This window comes from Stigmatopora nigra, chromosome 1, assembly GCF_051989575.1.
Source record: "Stigmatopora nigra isolate UIUO_SnigA chromosome 1, RoL_Snig_1.1, whole genome shotgun sequence".
NCBI classification, from domain to species: Eukaryota; Metazoa; Chordata; class Actinopteri; order Syngnathiformes; family Syngnathidae; genus Stigmatopora; species Stigmatopora nigra.
Window position 1 is genome coordinate 15,315,527 of NC_135508.1, and position 17,705 is coordinate 15,333,231.

At 38.4% G+C, this 17,705-nt stretch overlaps 2 protein-coding genes across 6 annotated transcripts; both read right to left on the bottom strand.

The window, feature by feature from the left end:
• Positions 1–453: 453 nt before the first annotated feature.
• LOC144203432 (rho GTPase-activating protein 4-like) lies at positions 454–14,147 on the bottom strand. 4 transcript variants are annotated; one of them, XM_077726890.1, is made up of 23 exons: positions 10,641–10,773; positions 9,210–9,358; positions 9,030–9,119; positions 8,368–8,539; positions 8,128–8,290; positions 7,944–8,006; positions 7,723–7,848; positions 6,857–6,985; positions 6,530–6,751; positions 6,371–6,472; positions 6,141–6,308; positions 5,164–5,248; positions 5,040–5,067; positions 4,744–4,843; positions 3,789–3,849; positions 3,616–3,693; positions 3,388–3,516; positions 3,156–3,261; positions 2,821–3,075; positions 2,658–2,707; positions 1,369–1,600; positions 1,229–1,271; positions 454–1,137 (listed from the first exon to the last, which is right to left on the bottom strand). In XM_077726890.1, the coding sequence occupies exons 3-23, from the start codon at positions 9,094–9,096 to the stop codon at positions 1,027–1,029; spliced, it is 2,490 nt and encodes an 829-aa protein (XP_077583016.1). In that variant the 5' UTR covers positions 9,097–9,119; positions 9,210–9,358; positions 10,641–10,773; the 3' UTR covers positions 454–1,026. The 4 variants fall into 4 exon arrangements, with proteins under 4 accessions (XP_077583016.1, XP_077583024.1, XP_077583006.1 ...); XM_077726898.1 differs by lacking the exons at positions 9,210–9,358; positions 10,641–10,773 and adding an exon at positions 14,104–14,147; XM_077726880.1 differs by lacking the exon at positions 9,210–9,358 and having other exon boundaries at positions 10,641–10,792.
• A 1,211-nt stretch (positions 14,148–15,358) lies between these two features.
• On the bottom strand, positions 15,359–17,551 carry naa10 (N-alpha-acetyltransferase 10, NatA catalytic subuni). Of its 2 annotated transcripts, none has more exons than XM_077717053.1 (8): positions 17,353–17,551; positions 17,023–17,121; positions 16,891–16,949; positions 16,774–16,819; positions 16,205–16,320; positions 16,067–16,111; positions 15,877–15,961; positions 15,359–15,782 (listed from the first exon to the last, which is right to left on the bottom strand). In XM_077717053.1, exons 1-8 carry the CDS (start codon positions 17,371–17,373, stop codon positions 15,615–15,617), a joined length of 639 nt encoding a protein of 212 aa, XP_077573179.1. In that variant the 5' UTR covers positions 17,374–17,551; the 3' UTR covers positions 15,359–15,614. The 2 variants fall into 2 exon arrangements, with proteins under 2 accessions (XP_077573179.1, XP_077573187.1); XM_077717061.1 differs by having other exon boundaries at positions 15,527–15,800; positions 17,353–17,550.
• Positions 17,552–17,705: the final 154 nt, after the last annotated feature.

A 17,705-nucleotide genomic window follows, 5' to 3' on the forward strand; every position in this document is an offset into this window, starting at 1 on the left:
TTCTCTGAAGGATCATGTGACATTTGAAGAAGGAATGGAAATCAGCAAATGTGAAAGATTTGGATGAAAATGTCATTTAGGATCGTTCCCTTTTTGGAAAAGTGGCATTTTAGGAATTGAATAACCATATTGCAATCTTGAGGAAAGTGCAGGGTTGGTTGTCTTATTTTTCTTTTTCATGAATACAATTAATACACCTTAGAATAATAATTTATCATTGGGAAACTTGAAATCTGGGCTGGAATTTAATCCTTTTGTTTTTGTCTGACGACTTTGTGATAACCATTGATAGTCGTTGAATTTAAATAAGATTTTAAAAAAAAAGGACAACTTGCTAAATTGATTTAAGTTTCTCTTCTCTTCTATTCTCTTGACAAACGTGTAAAGGTAACGAGACTTCATCACAACATTAATATTCAATTAGAACAGATTTTCCAGATAAAAATGTTTTACATTGTAGCACCAATATAATGGAAACTAGGAATCATTTGAACTATTGTCAAACTAGCATCTGGCTTTCTAGGGAATCAAAACTCTAGCTCAACCTTAAACTTAAAATTTGTTTAAATGGTCACACATTAACTTTAAATGTATTGTGTAAAATCCCATTTAAAAAAAGAAGTCAAAATTGACCTCAAATAAAGAAATTGCCAATTAAATACGTGACTTTATAGTAAATAGTTGTGTTTTTAGTGAACCATCATGATCATGTCAACAACGCCCACTAGTGGTCAAGTTCTACCAAGTGTGACAACCACCCCATGGGACAACTAACTCCATTGTCCTTACAATGAATGATCATATGTCTAAAAATAAATAAATAAAGATAAACCTGACTAATATTTGAGAGTTGTAATGAAACAGGAATTAAGCTTTCCTGTCCAGAAAATCAAGTTGTCATCAATTCCATCTGAATCAACTGTGTCTGGGATGCACACAATAATTGGATACTTGTTTCTTACAAGTCATTTTTACAGCTTTAATGTTTTATACAACAATAATAATGTATAACCATGTGGCCATCTCTCACACCCTCCTTTCCTTTGGGTTGCCTGGAAAAGTAGTAGAGGAGGGCTCTTGTAGCGCATGTTTAGAGACAAGTTCTTTGAAGACCGAGTCCATCTGGCGACACACCTCCTGTGGTAAGAGAAGAAGAGCGTTAAGTGAAAATCAAGCTGCAAAATAATGGGAAATTTTTACTTTGGAGAGCTTTGACTTTCACACAAACCTTGTCTACTTTGACAACTTCATTTGGTGTGGAGTTCATCTGTCTTGGAGGTTAAAAAAAAAAACATCAGATGAGAGCATGTGGTCAATTGATCCATTCATCTAGAAGTATCACAAACTTAAGAACAGGTGGCCACTCACTCTCTGCGTGCAAAACCAGGAGAATGAATCCTCCTTGGCCGACCTTGCGGTCCAGTTGGAATCTGGAGGATGACCTTTGCCCCGCCCGAAGTTACCATGGCGGCGGCTGGTCCCGATGCTGATCTGCGGTGGTCCGCCAAAGCACTTTTGTCAGCTTTGGAAGCTTCGCTCTTCTTCTGCAGGCATGCTGTAGCCGAGTTACTGCGATTGACCAAATGTCCCGCTTCCACTTCTGTATAACAAGAAACTGAGTTGTACATTTTCTGACTACCTCTTAGTCCTTGCAAAAATTACACTGTAGTAAACAATGCTTTACAACCAACAATGGATAAAATTAATAAATGAAATCAAATGTACCAAACACTTTTCAAAATATTAATACACATGACTGTTCCACTGATATTTTTGACACCATAACCCAATGTCACTTGTTTTTTCCATATATAGAATGTTTTGGCTTTAATACAAAATTGTTGCTTACTCACTTGACTGTAAAGTAAGTGCTTTCGCAGCATGATCAGACATGGTTTATTTAATTCATGGTCTGGCATTGACAAGGATAGATTTTCAATTCATTTTATGTTGGATTTTTCTCCAGTGAGAGAACAGTCATTTGCTGCCAGAACAACCCCTTCAAGTTGATGATTTAACATCACATAATTAGATTTATATTCTTTTTTTTTTAAGTTGACAGCCATATAGGTTAGGGCACATGTGTCAAAGTGGCGGTTTGGGGGCCAATTCTGGCCGGACGCATCATTTTCTGTGGCCCGGGAAAGTAAATCATGAGTGCCGACTTTCTGTTTTAGGATCAAATTCAAATGAATGAGTATAGATGTATATTACATTTCCAGATTTGACCCCTTCTAAATCAATAATTGTTATTTTTTTCATCATTTTTTTCTGTGTTTTAAGTTCAAAAATCATTTTGTAAAATCTAAAATATATATATATAAAAAGCTAAAATAAACATCGTTGTAGATCAATAAAAAACTGAATATTCAGGGATTTTAATCCAGTTCTTTTAAGCCATTCATAAAAAAAATCTAAATATTATATCTAAAATTGTCCAGCCCACATGAAATCGAGTTGACATTAACGTGGCCCGCGAACCAACCCGAGTCTGAAGCCCCTGGTTTAGGGCAACCAGCAATTGGAAACTCGATCTCAAAAAGCAAGTTTTACGGAGCTTGTACTCCAATAACACTATTTTACATTCCAAAGTACTTAAATGGGTGTTCTATAATAGCTTTATTAAAACCCAAAAGTAAAAACGGAAACAAGCTCACCAATTGTGCAGTATTCTACATCGCCATCGCCTTCCTCAACATTTGGCTCACTGGGAGAGAACAAAAGAACTGCATCAAAAAAGCCAGAAGACATTTTTCATCATGACACCTTTTTTTAAAATATATACATCTATATATTAAACATTCTTGAGCTATTCCTTACCAGTCATTTTGTTCCAGCGTCATGCATTTCTCATACACGGGACCTCGTACCTCGTTCTGCCCCGGAAATATACATTCATGCTGGACTATGAAGTTTTTCACCAGGGCGTTGATCTGAGGCTGGAGGGTAACGGCATCCTGCTGTTCTTTTTGGTGGTCCTGGTTCTGATCCTGGGTCCCTCGGACCAGAGTGGGACCAAAGCACACGGCCAGGTTGTATGGCTGCATCATGTTCTCATCGCTGTACTGTGAAACACTGGGAATGCCGCACAAACAACAGTGAATACAGTCCCAAAATGATTTATTTTCCCCATCCAGTTTGGTGTTTGCACTCACTGATGAAGAAAAGCGAAGAGGTATCTCATGACGATAATGAGCGGCTCGGGGAAGGACAAGATGACACTTTTCAACTGCTCAGCTCTCGCATCATCATTTTCAATGTCTGACGAGAAAAATGCAGATGAGAGAATGCCATCAATGGAGCAATTCGAGCATTAGATAGAGAATTTGGAATTATGGGAAAGAATTTAGAACATGTGCCAAATAGTCCAAAAAAAAAAAACCTCACAGATATACTCCAATAGCCGATTGAGGCTGTCTACAGGGAACAGTGGATTCTTCAAATCTCTGAAATACAACTTGAGCACTCCTGCAACCGAATCCAGTTCAGATTTGTGTTCGGCGAGAGGATCTTCTCCTAAAAGTTGAGTTAAACAACCAATCACTGTCTCTTAAATGTCAGTGAGATGACTTTTCTAAAAAAATTAATTAAATAAAAGCTAATTTTGAGACCTACCTCGCTCAAACGCATCCCTCAAAGTGTTGACTTCGATCTGAGAGCCCGACACCCTGAAAATGCCTTCATGGTGGAGGCCTGGAGAACAAAGCAGCGGCTAGAATTCATTGTGAATGACATTCATCGACAAGCTCCTTCACTCCCCTGACACTCAGTCAGTCTTTGGGGCTTACCATTGAGATTAATGAAGCGAATGCAACTTTCTACCACAAGTGGAATCTGTTGACCTGATGCCTGAAATGAGAGGAATGCAAAATAAGGCATATACACACAGTAGCTTGCACCATATTCTTAGTTGGAACTCCTTCATTCATTTTCTGAAATCCTGGGGGGGAGGATTCTGGAGCCTATCCCAGTTGACTTGGGCCAGAGGTGCAAGATACCCTGGTGCTCCCGTCAGTTGTCAGCCAATCGCAAGGCACGAAGAGAAGGCCAACCATTCACACTCACAGATACACGGAGAGTTGATGTTTTTGGAATTCGCAGGAAATTGGAGTACCCGGATTGCCTCAATTGCCTCAATATTTGATTTCATGAACTAATCTTGTCTACACAATATATGATAGTTATTGTACTGCAATTGTCACAGCAGTTACCGCCGGCTGTAAAAACAACTACAAAGCAAAAGTTGTACACTTAACCAAAGCAAAAAGCAGAAGACCAGTGTGTGTAGGTGGAAGTTCTGTCATATTGAACTTCAGGTAACCACTATAAGACATTCCTCATTATGCTTGTATAATGACAATAAAAGCATTCAATTCAATTCTAATCACAAAACCTCAGAATGGTCCCAATTTGAGTTTCTACCTTTGCCAACCTTTCTTTATACATTGACACTCAAAGAGCATGTACTCTGGCAGTTAGTAAATGAAAATTACTTTAAAAACAATCACTGCAATTCTGACAGAGAGGAACTGGCAGTAAATGATTACTGCCCTGCTTCCAACTTTAAAAATGCATTGGACATCTATCACTGTCACTGATGGTTGCGTGTTGAGTAATTTTGAGTCCAGAGTAAATTTATTTTCACTATTAATTGTGTTTTGGGTTGGTTTTATCCTAAGAAAAGATAATAAAATGCATGTAAACTCACTTCATAGGTGGTACTGAAATATTCTATTTTATTACCTGCATGAATGATAACATGTCGCCAGTGAAAAGCTTTTGGTTATGTAACAAGTTGCCACTGGAAGGGTTTTTTCGAACACGTCCCGACTTCCCATTGTGTCTGTTGAGAAAATGAACTGCTTTCTCACATCAACATAAACAAGCATGCCAAGTATACACAATTATCTACTTATGTTCCTTGAACATTTTTATGACAAATAATGGCCTTTAGCATCGTTTAAAAATATATATAAATATATTTTGAGGAAGCTCAGCATTTTTAAATTGCATAATCTAAACTCTGATGGAATACTCACTTTGGCTGATGTTTATTTAGTGCTTGGCCTGAGATATGGTAGAATTTAAAAGATAAATATATATATATAAGTTAGTAACGAGTAGAGGTCTTTGCTTGAACAGTGTGTGATGGATTTGCATTACCTTTTTCCACAGCAACTTTAAGAAGGTCGTGTTTGGCTTTTAGCTTGGCCTCTAAAGAACTGCCAATTAGGAACTCTTTGACTCTCTGCAAGATAAATAAGCATTTGTCAATGAGTATGGAAATTCACATAGGAGGCATGCATCAGATATGTTTAAAGGTCCATTTTCAGATCATTTTTAATCTGGAAGAGCATTCAAGGATTATTTCTCATAAAGGATTAGGAAAGCATAAAGAATAGAACACATTTTGGGATTTAGCAGAAATAATCTTAAGTGATTTGAAAAAATAACCAATCATTATCAACAATTGTGGTTTCAACTACTTTTGGGGGTGGGATCCAAAACTTGTATCAAGATTTTTTTTTAAATCAATTAAAAATAAATACTTTTAAATAGTAAGACATCCCAATTTTTATATATTTGGAAACATAACATTTAGGGTTTTTTTGTATAAAAATGAATAAATAAATAAATGAAAATATGCAAGAATCGCCCATGACTGCCATGTTTATCTCCCCATATTAAAGCTTAACAATTGAAATGGCTACTTGGTGCTTTTATGAGAACATAAATAACTGGAGGGGGAAAAATTTCATGCAGTGAGAGGAAATATTGAGATCAATTTAACCTTCCCACTTAATAACCTTCTTTATTATTCTTAACTTCACTAAAAGACGTCCAACCATTATGACTGGTCAACCTGGATGGGACGTCTTGTCGTCAATAATAGTGAAACATGAACACCCCATCCCAGTTGAAATGGACTTCAGAATGAGTTAATTGTTTTCCGGGGTTATTGTTGTTACTAGAAGGCCCCACCAGAAAGTACAACATGTATTGTAAAAATAAAACAAGGGAAAGCAACTTCTTCACCCTGAACTCAAAGGGTGCCATTAAAGTTGATTACGTTTACCGTCAAGACAGCCAAAGGCGGTACACTTTTCGACATTGTGAACTGTGACTTTAAAACAACTCACCGTGATGTATAAGTTCTCTATTTCTTGCTGGTTAGCTCTGCGGCGAGCCACGCTGGGCCGTGACAGCAGGTTTTCTGTACTATCCTCCTGGCTGCTATTGGGCTCTAAATCCAAATCGTACACTGCTTCCAGCAAAGAAGACTGAGCTGCTGACATGGTCTTGGTTGCCTGCCGTGGATCACAGAAATGAAGCCCAAAGGGATAGGAGAAGAAATTAAATGATTCCTTACCTCTTGGGTTTCTTCCGCAACTGCTCCGAGCCTAGTCTGGATCTGCTTGAATCTGGTCTCTAGCTCAAACCTCATCTCACCCACAGCACTGATCTCAGAAAGCTAAAGACCAAGAAAATTAGAAAGAATCCAGGAAAAGGCAAAACATGTCATGCACACCTGGTCTCCATCATGAGGTTGATAGGGGAAGCGAAGAGGCAAACAGAAAGTGACGTGGTGGTCTTGCAGCAGAGCGTCTCGGTCCCGGCCCTGATCCAACCCAGACGCCGATTCCTGGAGATTTAGTAGTCCAGTGGTCAAGTTCTGGTGGACCTGGCGCCGGCTGGACAGATACGCTTGCATCACTCGGCTCAGAGACATGTGGTAGCCCGCATCCGAACACTGTGGGGTTTCAAATTTACATAAAAACATACAATTAGCTTAATTTTATATTGCAAATTACAGAAACGTTGTCAGAGATGTGGTGTTGCAGAAATGCAGACTTACATCAATGAGAGTGGAGATGTCCTGGAGGTAATACTTGTTCATGGAAGCGTTAGCCGCAGCCAAGTTGAGTAGGTAATCATTTCTCGCTTTGCTGCACTTCAAGTAAATATCTTGAACTTTTCCCTGCCTCTACCAGCATATAGAACAAATCACCAAAAAGAAAAACATTCAAGTATTCAAACGAACCAAACAAAACAAAAACAGTTTCATAGTTTAAATGTTAAGGCAATTTACTATACACATCATGCAATTTTAAACACCAACCATTAACGCACACTGAGCAGCAACAAATATGCATTGATTTTCCGAACCGCTTATTTTCATTACAGTCAATGGGGTGCTGGAGCCTATCCCATATAACCATGGGCACCAGGTGGAGGGCACTGAATTGGTGGCTAGCCAATCACAGGGCATAAAACAGACAACCATTCTTCATCACTAATACCTAGGGGCAATTTAGTCTTCAACCCGCCTACCAAGCATATTATGGGATGTGGGAGGAAAGCAGAGTACCCGGAAAACATGCAAAATCCACATATTGAAGACCCACCTGGAAATGTACCCTCGACCCCAGAAATGTGAAGCAATCTTGCTAACCACTCATGAAACGGGCCGCCCACAACAAATATTATTCAAATTTGTATTGACTTAGGAAAAAAAATAGAATCCCATGGAAAATTTGTTGAATGGAATTTGAAATTGTATTTTTTTTAAAGCTCTGCAAGGTACACATTGAAACCATGAGTCAGTGGAGTTACGATGGACAATTATTTTTAAAATCCACACTAAAGAATGGTTTGAAAATTGGAGTAGTGGTGAGGATACAAATACTTGAGATATCACGAGTACTTATATAAAATATTAACCTTTTCAATGAGTCGTTCCAGTTTTTTGGCATTTTGCTTCTGCTTTTCTTCCTGTTTTTCGGCTTCCTTTAACTTCCCGTCTGCACACAGGTAGTCACCATGGTACTGGGAGTATGTCCGCCACGCCTGGTGCAAAAAGACAAACGTGTTAACTGGTCTGTTGTTTGCTTTAACAAAGAAAAAAAAACTGCTCGTAGCACTTTTGATTTCTTCTCACTCACAGTCTGAAGCTCTGTAGTCACCTTCAGTAGACCATCCTGAAGCTGAGAGCAGATGTCTTTACTCTGGAAGCCAAGAACAGGCATGCTTGGAATGCGGTTTTGTGTACTGGTTCCATATCTTATAACTGGACTGAAGATACTTGTGATTGTCACACGTGAATTCATTTCCCTACTACATGGGTACCTTCTTGGCTAATCTTTGGGTGTATTCCAGGCAATGGTAGAGCGGCTGAATGAGAAAAGTGGAGCAGTTGTCACTCAGCTGAATGTGGTCCTTACTCTCCTGCCGTGTGTGTGACAGCAAGGCCAGCCACAACTGAGCAACTGAGTGACCGCTCGCCTCTTTTCTGTTACCAACAGCACAGATGGAGTACATTTGTTGTGATTTTCAGAGTTCATCATTAAAATAACACAGACAGGCTACCTCTTGATCCTACTGGTAAATCGTTCAGCCAGTTTTTCCAGAGATCGGGAGTACTCGCTCTCGATCTCGCTTCGCCGTCGCAAATAATCGGCAAAGTCATGGAGATGTTGGGTCTTCTGCTCGAGCTGCACATCCATCACTTTCAGTTGGTCCACCAGCTGAGAGCGGACTTCTATCAAGGCCAAATGGGGAATCAAATACTACTACACCCAAACCCTGTTTTTCACCTAAATATGTTTCATACTAGCTTTAACCAAATATAAACCATATACATTACAAATAAAGAAGTTTTTTTCAAATGTATCCAGATCACACATTTATAATCACAAAGTATTGCTTAACTATGATACCAACTCACTTGTGTACTGAAACAACCCATTTAACACAATCTATTCATTTATTTATTTATTTGGTCAGGACAGTGCATGTTAATGAACCAAGGTAGAGTATTGCATGTAAACATGCCACACCGGATTGCAGGTACTATATTGGCTAATTCCATCCTTTGTCTTCATCCATGTGAATGGGGAGGATTCATTGTCAGTTATGGGTTATGGGTTGAATGTCTATTGCAGTCAAAGACAGGGAATGAAAATGATACAAATATTTAACCTACCAATAAAAGCAAACCACACCCCAATAAGTTGTTTTAGGTGTTTTACCCTTAATTTGTGTGTCATAGTCCACCATGCCAAACTTGTCCTTCCTGAGCTTCACTTGGGAAGCCATGATTGCACCTACCCACTGGACTTCTGTGGAACAAAGTGAGTGTTTGTGATGATATAATTTACAGAAAATAATAAACCATGATTTTGTCATGACATCATATTTTGTATACATACATATCATTATTGGTTAGAAGACTGACGGCAGGCAGGGCTCCTACTGTCACATCTTAGTCTCCAAAGAAACCAGACCGATGTAAAAATACCTATTTTGACGAGTACTGCTGAACTACTATGAAATTGATTTCCAACTACTACAGTGTGACCTGAAAAATAATCAAATGTGTTGCCACAAAGGATCCAATTTTTCTCCAATGGTCCTGTTATTTGTACCCCAAAACACAAGGCACTATTGCTCCAACCAAGAATGTCCCATGGCTTATTTTTTTTTACTTCCAATCCAATCATTTTCCAGATATGTTGCACCATCGCTGATTCCAGGATTTTTCATCCAGGTAAAAATAATGCAAAAAATATGTTTTCTATTATAGTCCAAGTGTTAAAGTAAGCCTTGGTGTTACAGGGGGTGCCAATAAGACTTTAAAAACATTACTTCTGGTTTGGATGTAATCCTCAAAAAAAAAATACCATATCAGACAACGATACTGCGTATCAGATCGTGAAAACACTAGTTTCAACTGCACTTTAGTCCAACTAACTGACACTGACATAAAATGTACCAGTATGCCATGCAGGGGAGTGGTCTGATGCTAGATTAGCCCGAGTCGGAGAGAAAGGTGGTCAAGAAGACCATTTTGGCTCCTGCTATGAGAGCTCAGAAGGCTCTTAGAGACAAGAGAGTAAGGTGTACTCCAAGAGAATTATTGTGTCTGGTCTATCCACCCCTCCATTGGCACAAGGGTGCAACAAGATAGTCTCGATCTGGTTCATTGGGAGTACGGAAAATCTGGGGCTCAACCTCCCATCTTTCAAACTTAAGGCCCGGAATTATTCGAAATTTTTACAGTACTGGAGTTTGCCAGTGAGTTTGGCTCCATGGCAACGGTCAAAAAAGTCTGGTGCAAATTTTGAATATCGCAGCATGAATGCCTAATGACAACTGGATAGTAGTGTGAATGTTTTTGTGCTAAAATTGTCATGTTTAATCTATTTCTAGAATCAAATAATGAAGGGGTGGTATTCTTTTGCACTTATGGAATCTTTATACAATCAAGTTTGGATTTCCTACTAAAGGCTGATGTGAAAGACATGTAAATGCGCGTAAATACTCCAAATATGGGCTTTCCAGACCAGACCGAGGGTAACGTGACGATCAGGCCAGGTTTTGGTTGGCTGTTGTGAAGACAAGATGGTCTTAGTAAACAGTGGCACTCATGGTAGTCAAACTAAATACACAAAATGAGAAGAACCGCACCATTTCAATTTTAGAAGGACAATTTTCATGCCATATTTTGGATTTGTAAAGACATCAAGAACATGCCCAAGTTGTGAACGATCATAGTCCTTAGCAGCACATCTGTAGTATAGGCTAAACCAGTTGCTGTATATGATATGTTGCATAACAGGGCCACAGTACTGCCAGCTCACCTGATGGTGTGGTAAATGAGGGGTGCGGTCCAAAGTTCTGGATCACTTTTATTTCCTAAATGTGTCCGATAAAATGAGTAGACAACTATAGTACTGTATTCCAACTGATCTTAACATTGCATTCACATCAAAGGCAGGAAAGTTGCTAGGCAACCCCGAGACTCATGTCACCTTTTAGTGAAGGTCCCAAAAATAGTGCATTTAAAATAAATAATGTCGATCACGTCACGTAGTGATTGAAGAAGGTATGATTAACCCCTGTATTGTATTAAGGTTAAAATAATCCCATTTTCAATTTTGTGAATGCAAAAATAAATGGTACGTTTTATTTATAACTACATTTGAAATAGGTCATACTTGAAATAAAGATCCTGCAAACGTTGAGTATTGTCAAACTTAATTTTAAGAGTTAATTTGAAGCTCAAATTTGATCCATTAGCAGAAATGTGGGTAGATTTCTCACACAATAGAAGGGTTAACACATTGACTTCCAGTGATGGCGACACACAAATATCCAATCTATTTTTCTCAATCACTACCAACCAAAATGAACTGGATTACTTAACATGTCACCATTCATACAACAGCAGAAACTTTTGTCCACTAAAAATGTAAAAAAAAAAATCAAACACATTTCACACAGACTGCATCAAATTGTGAATACATTAAAATGAGACTACCAGTATTTAATCAAGTGGATATAAATGTTCTCATTGGTTTGTGAAGCCCTTTGGGATCTTTTGATGAATTAGGGTTTTAAACTTAAATTGGACTTTTTCCTCTGACAATAAATATGTACTATGTTCTTAAGTTCTGCAGCCTGTAGGCCCTGCTTTACCATAGTTGTTAAGCACAACAGCACTCCTAATCACCATTGCTGTCATTGGATGTGAAGGGTGTTCAGTCACATGAAAGATGTTTTTTTTTTCTTAAGTCATTGTGTTAAAAAGGGGAAGGCCACTGTTTTCTTGCGTGATCAATACAAGTACATCCACTTCCCTATTTAGAATGTCACATGACTCTTCAACATTCTCTTCTGCTGAAATGTAGCTATGGCTCTTTTGACAGAAACCTTAATTCAAACAATTCAGCCTGTGGCCAACCATAACCTCCTGATATCACATACACTTACACACTAACACTTTTACAGCCCCCTTCCCCTCACTACCACTACCACCTCATTTGACTTCCCCTCGCACCTTGATGTTTCATTTCTCATTCAAATTGCTGTCCATTCCAACTTCTAATTCAAAACAGAGGTGGATCTAGGATCACAGAAAAGGAAACCAAAAACAAAGCCAAAGGAACAGCCAAGATAAGTGAGGAAATTGACATAAACAAAAGGCCACTTAGACTAAACACATATACTAGCAATGGTCCTCTTCAGGGAGATTCCCATATCCCAGCTTGTCATTGCACATAGGTTTCCACTTGTGTCATTGATAAATACCAATACAAAACATCTCAAAGAGCCCCCCCACTACCCAGCAACAGGTCACGAGCGCCATATATGGGTCATCAAAGACACAATGTCACAGTAGTGTCATTGATCAGGGTCCATTTTGACAATGCATGAAGACATCATGAAGACGTTGTGCCGTCTTTAAACATGATAAAAGACGCCTTTGGACGATAGTAGTCTGCCATGTCACGCCAGTTAAACCAACACCTCAGTCAGTGACTCACTTGCTGGTGATAAGCCAAGAGAAGGAAGGCGGCAATATAATCAAGTTCAAGAGTCAAAAGCCAAAGCTCAAACCACATGAGGGCATATGGCTTTTTACACCAAGGTTTTGTGTGTGTGTCTGCATCTTACCTTGACTTGTTGTTTCCTGTGTTGTTTTGTGAGAGTGCAACAGGCAGCTGAGTAACGCCACTTAATTCTCACCTCCCCCTTCACATTGGACGTGGGTAGATGTGGGTGGAGTGGAACTCATCTCTCACTTTCTTGCTCTCATTCACTGTGCTGACTCACACATTCGCTCTGTTTCCTTACGTCGTTTTTACGCGTGCGCTGGGGAGGTGTCTGGGTGACGGCAAAGTGCTTAGGGGGGGTCAACTTTTTTCTTTGCCTCATGTGAGTTAAGCTTGTAAAACACAAGAGGCTTTGATTAGTGGTCATCATTGAAAGCAGCTGCTGTCAGTTTTTAACTGTGGACTTGGAGATTAGTGCCTAAACCTGGAATGGGAAAGACCTTAATGCTCAGGGGCCACATTGTTTTTTTAAATGGGCCAGATTAATGCATTGTACGGGACAATTGGGTTGGTTGTTACAATTTCTATCTGGGAATCTTTTAATATCGTGGGTTGAATCTGACATTTTTTCCATTTGGTGTTGTCCCTTGTTATTTGAAGTTTTTGTAAAAAAAAAATATGACTCTTAAGAAAGCAATGTATGCATTTTTTTAACACTTTCAGGGACATTTATATCAAATTTACCATTATCTTATTCATTGTATGCTCAGTTCGCAGAGTATATGTTTAGGTAGTTAGTAAAAGAGGAAAATTGACATTGAGAAATCATTTTAACAGCAATAAATGACCAATCCATTTAAACTGGGAGTGACTGGAAGAGGTCATTGAATTGTTTCTAGACCATCCCAGTTAAAATGAAGCAGACGTCTAATGTTGTCAATGGTAGCCATAGAGTAAAAATATGTGAGGTCACAATAAAAGTATTTAACAAAACCAAAATTCCCATGGCAAGATACAGTCTACACTCATAAAGTTGTCTTCCAACGTCATTATCTTTTTTTTCTCCAATATATTCCAATTTTTTCCCCCCGAAATTTTAATTTCATAACAAAATATTTAATTCTGAATTATTTTATTTTTCACTATTAATCATTTTGCTTTTTAAATCGTTCATCTCCACACCCAAATTTAAAACCTTCAATTAGTTCATTTTAAACAGTTTTTTATTGCCATAACACATGTGGGCAACACTATTACAATCAATGTCAAATGAAGCTAAATATTTTCCCATAGACTGCAATTGGCGATTTAGAGAGTCCCTCCTAGATGTAATAAAAACATTTTAAAAAAACAAAATCTAATATTTTATTTATGTGGGGTCAATTTAGTGTTGATATATTGAAATATTAAAGTGAACACATTTTGTCAAATAGATATTTACTGTGTGAAACACCGTGATGACAGAAATAGGGTGTGCACTAACCAAATATGCAAATTCTACATGCCAGTGCATGCATGCTCCACTCTTATTTTTACTGTCTTAACCCTAGTATGCACAAATTAGGATTTGTTTGTTTTTTATTTTGTATTTATTCAACTAAGAGTTGCTGGAAAACAATTTTTACTGTGCCATGTACGCCAATCAGATTTGTTTAAATCCTGAACTGCAGCCATCTCTATCAAAATTGTTACAATGTGTTGTCACAACCAACCCCAACTTGTGTTTTAGACTAAAAGTTAATTATCAGCTAGACATAGAAATTTGTACCTGCTTTAAAGGCAGGAAGCCAACAGTTTGCTTCTTACGTCAAAGTGATTTGCCACGGGCATCTAAACAAATCAAAACTTGTTTTGTTGATCTTACACGCACAATCCAACTAATAGTTTGTTCATTTTTTAGCACCATCAAACAGATTTTTCCATTTGGCCTGAATCAATCTCTCTGAACTTGTCACTGACACACTTCCTCTAAACAAGATTATGTTGCATAACCGGAAAAAAAAAGAAACGGCAAGTCGAAAAAAGTGTGCAATAGATGGAACTTCCTGATTTCCTCCCTTTCCAAGATTTTGTGGCTAAACAAATGAAGCGTGGAATCAGGCAAGAGACGGTTGTTGTCTACAAAATATACCGGATATACAGAATTTAAGATCTCTATTCAAGTGCTTCAGTTGGCTGATCGTTATTGTGTAGAAAAATATTAAGTTATTTTGTGGCACAAACTGTTGGGTGATGACATGTGGCCAGGTACTTAGTTAAGAACAGTAAAACAAGCAAAAAATTGAACCCAAAATGGATCATAAACCTTTAACCCTAACCCTAACCCCTAACCCTAACCCCTAACCCAAACTCCTCACATTGTCTGTATAGTAGAGCCTTGTCTCTGATATGTTTGCTATGACGCCATCTAGTGACAGCATCCTGCAATTGAAGTACGTACTTTGTTATTATTTCCTGAAGTTATAGGTAGTAAATTCATTAAAATATAAAGGTAGCATAGTAAGCATAATCGACCAGAGACGGTCGATCAGGTTTTCTTATTTTATTTTTGTGTCTATTTTCATCGTATGCTTTTTTTTTGTGGGAAAATCGCGAATTACGTAGACAAATATTTTTGTAACCTTTTTTTTTGTAAACCTGCAATACTAAAAATATATTTTTTTACTCCCGTGATTGAGTAAGATTACAAATTAAAAATTTCTAAAACGAACCATAAACCACTAAAAATGAACCAATTGAAAGAACCATCCATTAATTTTACGACGCAGACGGGGCGCAGACAGAGAATCCTAGCAATGTAAGAGTTATGTTGATCGTCCATGCGATACCGTAGTGACACAGCAGGGGGTGCGGACAATCTCGCGATATTCGTCATCTAGTGATGTCATCAAGTGACCAGCCAATAATGAATTTTACGACGCGCAGACGGGGTGCAGACACTTACAGAATCCTGGCTATCAACGACCCCCGGTCAAATTAAATTGTATAAACTTTTATTGTAAAAAAAAATCGGCTACACTTGATGTTTTGTGAGTTCTCCCCAATAGTTTTATTATTGTGCAAGTAGTGTTTTCCAAAGGTATCACTTACTACACTATGGTAACATAATAATTAGCATCAGTGCGTTACACAGTTTGATGAGATTGTTCAGAAAACAAAGACAAGAAAAAAATGGGGCTTTTCAACACTCCTCATGTCATGATTATAACCACTTTATCAACTAGAGGAATACAAAAAAAGATGGAATTTAATTGTTTAAAAAAAAAAAGCTTACAAACGTCATTGGGAATCCGAAGAAGAATCTTTGACGTCCGTACTTTCGGTGGCTTCGCTGACTTCACTAAGTTCTTTGCTATCCCCGCCACTGTCCCTCCCGTTTTCTCTCTCCAGGTCAGTGGAAACTGATGGCCCCTCCTGTCCCGGCAGGCGGGGGCAGGGCTTTCTCAGCTAAGGGACATTACAATTCTATTCACACAATTATAGTCATTTGAGGTTCACATATTCTCCTTCCATCATTTCTTGATTTATTTTCTGTTTTTACCTCATCTGCCATGTGGGCTAGGTCCCTCTTCATGGCATAGGCGTCCTCCCCATCTGCGTAATACTTGGGCTCCACTTCACTGATCCTGCACAAGAAAAAGAACCATGCTCATTGTGGCACAAACATTGGAAGAGCACATACAAAACTTCTAAACTCTTTCTAATTTCCACAAAAATTTCAAGAGACTTACTGGAACTTAAGTGTGTTTGAGTACAAGTGCAGGGCCGCCCGGTTACTGTGGTGAAGACAAAAAAAATGTTTTTTATTAAAAAAAAAAAAAAGGTTTATCAGGTAGCCTGTCAGTTCTGACAATGAATGTGCGCCATACCTCTTGCGAACGTGAAGCGAGACATATTTGGCGTTGAAGTTCTCAATCATGGCGCGGCTAGCCTGGTCCATCAACTTCTGAGCCAGACCGAGTCGTCGATGGGAACGCTTCACAGCCTGGGAGATGTCCAAGAATGCTGTTTATTATTTGCCCGTATACATATTTTTCTTTTGTGCACCATTTATTACAAAGCGCCTTATTTTCACTACGTTGGTTTAGTGAAATGTCAGTAATATATATATATATTTAAGAAAAAAAGGGGTTTTGAGAATCAGGAATGTATTCACCATCGGTTAAGTTGATTTGAGTGAGTATTAAATTGGTATCAGATTATAGAACATTTAAAAGAGGGCCACTTCTGACAAGACTTCTAAAAGCTTTAATTTACATCATTTTTTTACATTCATTCATTCCAAGGGGAATTATAAAATTGTTCAAATTATAAATGGAATCACCATCACAAGATCAATCAGAGAAATCGCAATTAGAAAAAATATATATATCACATAACTGTATTGTGACACATGAAAATATAGTATGAACGTATGGATACTGATGTATAGACATACCAGTGATGTAATGTGTCCATGCGGGACATCGTCTGGGTCTTCCTCCCTAAAAATAAAAATAGTGTGATCCTGTTAACACTTGATTTTCAATAATGCGTCATATTTACAGTCACTTACATCTTTGCCAGTACATAACCCACAATTTTCCCGTTTTCGTCCTCTGCAATGTAAGACAGCTGAGACAAGAGAAAGATTAGTGTCAAATATACAGAAGGGGAAAGTGTAAAATGTCAAAGAAATGCAGTCAACCTGTGGCCAAGACAATCCGTGGTAGAAGTAGTACTTCATTTGGTAGTTTTCTGGCAGACACAGTAAGTTACAGTGCTGCATATTCATAAGGTCCTCGGGCTAGAATGAAAGCAGATAGACTATTTGAGGGAACGTTTTCGAACACAAAACATTTTAAAGCAAGAGTGTCAATATAAACACATTGCTTCCGATTTCATTTTATAATGTAACTTTCGACAATGTCCACACAGATGCTCATGTATTTAGCATCAGCACGTTCATTAAGCTAAAAGGACGCGCTTAGCTACGCTAAACTTTTGTAAGTAGCTGTCATGGTAACAACATGCTTACCCTGGCGTTTCGTATATTCATTTTGTTTACTTTCACGTGGTGCACTCGCTAGATTACAACACTAAATCAATTCATACTAATGATTACACGACTTAAAAGAGCCGCTCTCCCGAACTAGCTTCTTCAATGTGCTTGCTGCAAGTTAGCATAGCAAAGGAAACGGTGCTATGTCGTCCATGATTATTTGACTCTTTTCCGTCAAAGCTAGGCACAAACCCTTCAAAGTAAAATACCGTGAGCCCGCACATGCACGCTACTTGGGCGCGACAAGGTTATTTCATTCTGAAAATCCTTCAAAGGCTATTGACAAGGAAGTGCAATAGCGCTTGCTTGCTTGCTCTATGACGCCAACA

Bases quoted from the DNA above. Each gene is read 5' to 3' on its own strand.
- naa10 (XM_077717053.1), bottom strand. From the start codon at position 17,373: ATGAATATACGAAACGCCAGG. The intron at 16,321-16,773 runs GTATGTCTATAC...GACATCTCCCAG, and splicing joins ATGGACACATTACATCACTG to GCTGTGAAGCGTTCCCATCG. The intron at 16,112-16,204 runs GTATGGCGCACA...TCTTCACCACAG, and splicing joins TCGCTTCACGTTCGCAAGAG to TAACCGGGCGGCCCTGCACT.
- LOC144203432 (XM_077726898.1), bottom strand. From the start codon at position 9,096: ATGGCTTCCCAAGTGAAGCTCAGGAAGGACAAGTTTGGCATGGTGGAC. The intron at 7,849-7,943 runs GTGAGTGAGAAG...TTTTTGCACCAG, and splicing joins TGACTACAGAGCTTCAGACT to GCGTGGCGGACATACTCCCA. The intron at 3,517-3,615 runs GTAGGTCTCAAA...CTCAACTTTTAG, and splicing joins GAGGGATGCGTTTGAGCGAG to GAGAAGATCCTCTCGCCGAA.